The 7,713-nt window shown below is 27.4% G+C and overlaps 1 protein-coding gene across 1 annotated transcript; it reads right to left on the bottom strand.

Moving 5' to 3' along the window:
- Positions 1 to 2,144: 2,144 nt before the first annotated feature.
- Positions 2,145 to 2,981, bottom strand: LOC105119921 (sporamin A-like). The gene has a single exon (XM_011018114.1). It carries the CDS (start codon positions 2,972 to 2,974, stop codon positions 2,237 to 2,239), a length of 738 nt encoding a protein of 245 aa, XP_011016416.1. The 5' UTR covers positions 2,975 to 2,981; the 3' UTR covers positions 2,145 to 2,236.
- Between the last annotated feature and the right edge of the window lie 4,732 nt (positions 2,982 to 7,713).

The following is a 7,713-nucleotide window of genomic DNA, read 5'->3' as shown; positions in this document are numbered from 1 at the left end:
TTTTAAAAAAAATATGATTTCAAATATCTCTTCAAACAAGGTGTTTATTTTAATAATAATCATTTCAACCTTGCAACAATAAATAAACCTACGGGATATGTTGGATTTCTTTAATCAATTTTATATTTAGATTTCTATAATTATATCGAATTCAAATTGAATGAAAAAGAAAAGAAAATATGTATCAATGTCATTATTTCTTGACATTTAAAAAAAGTAGTGGAAATCAATGCTGTATAAAAAATAATAATCATCCAAGTAAAAGCTAACACATAATATATGTTCACAAATATATAGATTAATCCTAATTTTCTAATATGAGCTTTAAATACATCCCTGGTATAAATTTAGTCAGGAGGTCCGTCCACGAGACTCATAAATATGTGTTGAAAGTCCTTTTTTTTTTTGGGTGCCATGAATCAAGTTATATATAATATTAATGTGTTTAATTTTACCATAATACTTCAGAGTCATTATTGCAGGCCAATGTTGCCATATTATCACGGTGTAGCAATACTGAGATGGCCATAGGATCTATCTCGTTTTTTTTTTTCCTTTCCGACCTGCTTTGTTTCCTGAGGTTGTGGGTTTTTTTGGCTCGTTTTGGTGTAAGCTTTGCAAACAGCCAGCATATTGCCTCCGATGATATATCCTCATGCTTGCTAGGGAGTTGTTTTTTTTTAAAAAAAATTATATTAAAATATTTTTTTATTTTTAAAAAAATTATATTTATAATCAACGCATTCAAACAGTTCAAAACATATAAAAAAAATTTAATTTTACAAATAAAATATTAATTTTTTTAATATTACAATTTACACGACATTCCTGAATATTCTCTTTTATCCTCTGTTAGCAATTCAGTCCCCACTTCCCAGTCCCTATTTTTCTTTTTTATATTCTATTTCTAGCTATCTTGTTATAAAAATATAATAACAATTATTTTTAAAAATATTTTTTTATTTATTATAAATAAGAACAATGATTGGATAGTTTGACCCTTTTTCAAAGGACCATGTCTGTGAATTAGGTATGAGTGATGCAAGAGATATTAATATTTCATCACAAGATTTTCTTGGGACTGGCTGGTAAGTTCAATCGATTTTTTAACATTAAAATTAAAGTCAGATTTTAGTCCCAATAAAAAGAACTTATACATTGATTTACCAAACCTCATTGAATCGTGGAAGGTGAGTTTCATATGTGCCAAAAATCCATATAACTTTATAATGATTTTGGTTTTAATCTTACAATAAAAAAACTATAAGAAAGTTTTTATGAACGCATACTTACTTCTATTATTACCTGATTTTAGAAAACTTACTCAAAATATATAAAAAGACCGTCTTAAGACATTGGTGCAAGTTATTCTAATCAGTAAATTGTGGATATGCTATAGCTGGGTTATGTGAATAACTTCGCAGGAATGTTTGTGGATCGAAGTGAGATGAATAAGGTTAAAAATATATTTAAATAGCGTATTGGATGATCAATTTGATAAAAAAAAAAAATTAATTATCATATATCTTTAAATTTTATCAAGATATTCTAAAAAATTCAGTTATATAAAAAGTATTAATTTAGTATAACTAGTTAAATTCTAGAATATCATAAAAATATATTATATTTATGTTATAAAAGAATGTTTGAGATTGTGATAGCAGTGAAGATTTAAAATATTATTTATTTAGAAATGTATCAAAATAAAATTATTTTATTTTAAAAAAATTATTTTTAATATTCGTACCTGAAAATAACCTAAAAATATAAAAAAAATTAAAATTAAAAAAATATAATTTCCACCGTATTTCCAAACACACCTATATCAAAATCAAAATGGGTAAGACAAACATTGAGGGTATGGATAAGTAATATTGCTGGATCAATATAAAAGAAAAAAAACATTCTGTTAACATTCGGACATGAAAACCACATTGATCTATTTAATTAGATCATGCACTTAATGTAAATTTTGTTGAACGTAGGTTGGGCTCGAAACAAACATTCAAACTTGATCAAGACATTTTTTTCCTTTTCCGCTTAAGTTTAATTGTCCCATGACTCCATGAGTTCTTGCTGTGGCAACTTAAATTGCTACTCGCTAGATTCCAATGAACATCTTCCAATTTTTCATCAATACCAAATGCAATCATAAATGACAAGCTTGTGTTTATTTCCAATACCAGCAACATCATTACAAGGATTCCAAGGTTACAACATGGATACATATAGTGCATTACACAACGGCTTTTAATCCATCAAAATCATAAGCCACTTGAAATCCAACAATTAATGGCGGTTCAGTCAAAGCCAGGTATCTAATCCCCGTTGTGAAGTCGAACACAGCACCAACATCACTAGTAGTAAGACCTAGATCATACGAAGAGAGCTTGTAAGCAACGAGCTTGTAGTTGGACACAAATGAGCCTCCGACGTTAACAATCCTGAATATGGTATTGACATCACCTTCAACTCCACCAATTGTCAGAAGCTCAGTTGATGAACTATTACTACTTTCATGCATCCACACCATTGTTTCGTTAGTGCAGTTTGAGGTGGTATCAAAACTGATGTATAAATCAGTTGAATCTGTGATAAAAAGTTGCTGATCCCCACTAGCAATCGTAAATGTTACTGGCGTACCTGTAACGCAAAAGTTTTCCAGCAGAATAACATCAAGCGGGCACGTACCGTTTATGTCGTCGCCCAAGCTGACAACACCACCAACAATCGGCCATTCACTTGAAATCATGTAATACGGAACTCCAGGGAGAAGCCCCAAGCCTTTAACGTCAAGCACTGGATTCCCTGAAGCACGAACTTCAGGGAGCAGTGTCAATGCGGAAGCCAAGAGAAGGAAGGAGAGGGGTAGTAACATAATATTCTTCATCGTAATATTGTTTGTGGTGTGGAAATGAGCAGAAACAAGCTTGGATTTATAGAGTAGCTTTGGACTATTGCCACCTACTGTCATTTTGCTATTTTCCACGTCTCTGGCCAATTTCCTGATCATCTTGATAAGTCCTTTTCCAGTACGTATACCTTACCTAACGTTCTTCTCTCTCTCTGTAATTCTGCTTTGTGTTACTCGCAACCATTTAGCATTCCAAAGGGCTGGAAATTTTATATTCGGAGAAACAATTCATGTGGTGTGCAAGGATACTGAATGGGAAAACATTATAGTCGTTGACTAGTCGTTAAGCCCTGTTGCTTCTTTTCACTTCTAAACCTATTTCTTGCTGTTTTTAGAGGATTAGTATTATTATTAACATTAACAAAACACTAATGTTTTCTGTTTATGTTTGCTTTTGTTTAGTTTTTTTTTTAATTTCACTCAGATCCAATTTTTTTTTTATTCTTTAATATGAGGTTGTTTTGGAAATTATATTTTATATTTTTTTATTTCTTTTATAATAGGTTATATACCGATCTCATGCCTTCATTTTTTTAATTAATCTTAACTTTTAATTTTAGACTTACTAGAAGTGAAATAATTTTTAATTATTTTTTATAAATTTATCACAATCTCTTAATTTAAATCATAGTTTTAATAAGTTAATATTAGTTGATATAGATTATTTTTTTGAGCTGTTTTTTTAATTAATTTTTTTTTATTTTATTTTTTAACATTAAATTAATTAAAAATTAGATTTTATAATTTTATATCTTATTTATCTTTTTATTATCTCAATGTTATGCCATAAGTTCTGAATTTAATAAGTTGCTCGAGTTGACTCTTTGGATTTTTTTAATTGGATATTTTTTAATTAGATTTTTTAATTTTTTTTTTTTGAATAAATCAATGAATGAATGGCTTATTTAGCCACAATGAGATAAATGAAAATTGGTACGATGATATAATTAGAACTAAAACCAAAACAAAATTAAAATAAAAGAAAAAAGACTCCCAATTCTTGTTTCACCGAAGAGAGTATCTTTCGGATAACAAAACTCCAATATTTTCAGTTACCGGTCCTTCAGCAAGTGGATGCTGTTTATATATATATATAAAGACCATCCACAAGTCAACAATGGCGTGAAAACTAAAAATTTACTACCGCAGAATAAATAGCATCTCCGAGCATTGTAATTTTGCAAGAGCATTTTCAATGGAAAAGTATAGCTAAAAATAAAAAATTAATATTTTAATTTTTTTTGTTTATTTTATATATTTTTTAAAAAAATTAAATAAAATATTAAAATATTTTCTCTTACAAATACTATTTTTATATATCTCTCAAAAAAGATAAAACCAACAAAATGAAACCATTAAAAAAATAAATCAATTAAATATAGTCATATAAGAAAAAAAATAACATCAAATATATTAAAAAATAATAAAATATTTGTTTTTTCTATTCAATATAAATAGCTATTTTTTATTGGAATAGGTATAATAAACAAATTATATATATATATTATTTAAAACACTTTTTTACCAATTTAATTTTCCAAAAATTTTTTTTTATTGAAGATGCTATAATGTCTGTACCACAGTAGGATGTGGATATCCCTTGAAGATATTTCGGATAGGTAATGATGTCTTTCTTCATTCGGGATTTCCAAGTGATTTTCCTTTGGCTAAAAGATTATTAATTGATTAATTGATTGATTACTAAAAGAGGCCATGCTTGCACCAAGTGCTACTTATTTAAATAGTATTTTCTGTTTATTTTATTTATTTTATTTTTATTTTATTTTTTAATATTTGATTTGTTGATAATTAAATTTTATGGACTAATCTGGTTAACTCATTTATTTATTTATTTTTTAATTAATCTTTTTCAACTTCATCCTTTCATATGTTATTAATTGATAATTAGATTTTATAATTTGTTTTGACTTCTTTTCTATGATATTATCATGGTCTCATGACTCAAGTTATAGGTTTTATAGGTTAATCTATATTGACTCGGGTAATTTTTAAATTCTTTTTGTAATTAATTTTTTTTATCCTTTAATATTGGATTTGATTGGGAATTGTGCTTTATAATTTATTTTGATTCACTTTCTATTAGGTTATCATTATCTTATGACCCGAATTATAGGTTTGATGGATTAAATTAAGTTTTTTTATTAATTTTTCTAAATTATTTTTATTTTTATTTTCATCATTTAATATTAAGTTAATTAAAAATTATATTTTATAATTTATTTTAATTTATAACATGTTAGGTTGTCATAAGTTTATAATCATGGTTGCAAATATGACAGGTTAACTTAAATTTACTCAAGTTGATCTAATATGTTATCTTCTCAGCAAGCATGCATTTGACTTAATTAAACTCAAAATCGTTTTGCTTAGATTACTAAATAAATTGCAAGAAAATATTGTATTTTTACTATCTAAGATATTGGATTTGAGTTTCATAAAAACATACCAACTAATAATTTTATCATATCAATTTATCATTTGTCCATAATTAGATTTAATTATATTAATATTTTATATTAAAGAATTTTTATTAAAAACATTAATAAGATTTTAACTCTAAAAATAAATAGAAATAACTTTTAATTTTAATTAAAACATTAACATTAACTACATCTTTAAAACAATTTTTCTAACAATTTGCACCAATGAAAATGTTAAGATCTCTCGTATCCCAAACAACTGGTTCCTCAGTCTTTTTTATATATATTTTAAAAGTATTTAGAAAAGTTAGAAAACCTTTATTTAAAATTTTTATATTATTTTAATGTGCTGATTTTAAAAATAATTTTTTAAAATAAAAATATTATTTTAATATATTTTTAAATAAAAATCATTTTAAAAATTAATCATAACCATATTTTCTCGAACATCATCTAAATCTTACTTTTGAATAACTGTGGCTAGGGGCATTTCTTTTTGCCTACAATATTAGCATTTGTTTAGTTTGGAAAGCTAAACCTGGTGGGATTTTTATGGGGTTGAATATTGCTCGGAATGACAAGTAGCGCAAGGTTTAGCTAGAGTTGGGTTTTAAATCAAGAAACAACTAGTTAGATGGTTGTGTAATGCCATGAACTTATCTTTTATTTTAAAAAAAAGTTGGGTCTTAATATTAGTATAACCTAAGGCTATTTGAAACCTGCAGAATTAAAGTTTATTTTGAACTCTGTATAGGCAATGACCCAAGATTATTTTAAAATTTGCAGAAATTTTGTAGAATACAGGGCTCAAAAGCAGTTAAATCTTGACAAACCCAAATACCATATATATGTTGTAAGTACCAAGTCTCCAAGCAAATAGCTCAACCAGCCCCAAAACAACCATCCAATTATCATATGTTCTTACTTGTTATAATAATATTTACAACTCAAATTATAATATTTTTTATATACTTAGAATTGTTGACTATTTTTTAAATTTTAATAATAATAATAATAATTTTTAGTTTTATCTTTCAAATCAAATTTATGGGTATTTTTCAATGAAAGTTATAATATAAATAATAATATGTTTTTAATATTAATAATAATATTTTCTTTTAAATTTATTAATTACTTCATTAATAATATTAATTATAATAAAAATAATATTATTTCTAAAATAAACAATAATTTTTAGAGTCCTAGGCTCTAGAAACCATAAGCTCAGCACCATGACCAAACTCCAAGTGTCCTCAAGTGGGGCATAGGCCTTACTCCAAGCACAGCCTAAGCACCACCTATGCGTTAGAGGTGTTAGACCCTATAAGCATTCCAAGAGCCATATGTGCTCAAGGTATATCCAGCCTCTAAATAAACATCCCAAGCACCAAGTGGACACAAAAGTGTGTCCAGCATTGAGGTAGAAGCTCAAGCGTCATTTGCACGCTTAGTCTGCTAGTAGATAAGTAGGCAACCCTAATGCCACATGTTTGTTGTTAATGCCCAACCCCTAAGCAGGAGTCGAAGTGTCACATGTGCACAATCTCAAGAGGTGTGCTTTCAACCTGGTGTTTGGGACATGTCGGCTGCAACCTCACACATGTCTCCACCAAACAACGCAATCCACAATTAAAACACTCACAATTTATAATATTCGTGCTGTAGTGTAGAATAGTATACTTCATAATAAATTTATTTATAATATATAATATTTCACTTTATAGTAAAATACGGATAAAATTCAGTGATAGCTAACATGATTCTTAAGGAAGATATGCCTTTTCATCAATTTTATCTATTTTGAGATGCCCTTGGTAAGTCTACATTCATTATACTAAAGCCAGTAGATGCGTGGATTGGCTGGCTATACTGATCACTCCTTGATACAGGAGTTGCTTACTTTCATGGAGGCTCCATTACGTTTTCTTTGTTAATCTTGAATGATATCCAGGTGATTAATCGCCTCCTCTTGAATGATTCCCATGTAATTTTTCTAGGACATGCAAAAAGGAAAGAAAAATATAAATGAAATCATTTTTCATTGCTTGAAGTTGAGCTCATCTCATGTGTTGATTGGATCTAAATAATTAATTTCACAATCAATGGACATGATTTTAACGACGAATGGAGAACTCATAATATTTATTTTTAATCCCCACTTATATTTATTTATTTTTCTTATAAGCTAAGACTCAACTAATAAAATCACCAAGAGGAGATTACCTCTTGGAGAAGAGAATTAGCATAACAAGTCAACAAAAGAAACCAACTAGGAAAACCACATACTGTGAAGGTATCTGTGTTAGTGTATATTTCTTACATATAATTGATTAATTATATATGATATTAATTTTATTT

Source organism: Populus euphratica, unplaced genomic scaffold (genome assembly GCF_000495115.2).
Source record: "Populus euphratica unplaced genomic scaffold, PopEup_1.0 scaffold3978.1, whole genome shotgun sequence".
Classification (NCBI taxonomy): Eukaryota; Viridiplantae; Streptophyta; class Magnoliopsida; order Malpighiales; family Salicaceae; genus Populus; species Populus euphratica.
This window is presented reverse-complemented; position numbering and strand designations above follow the sequence as displayed.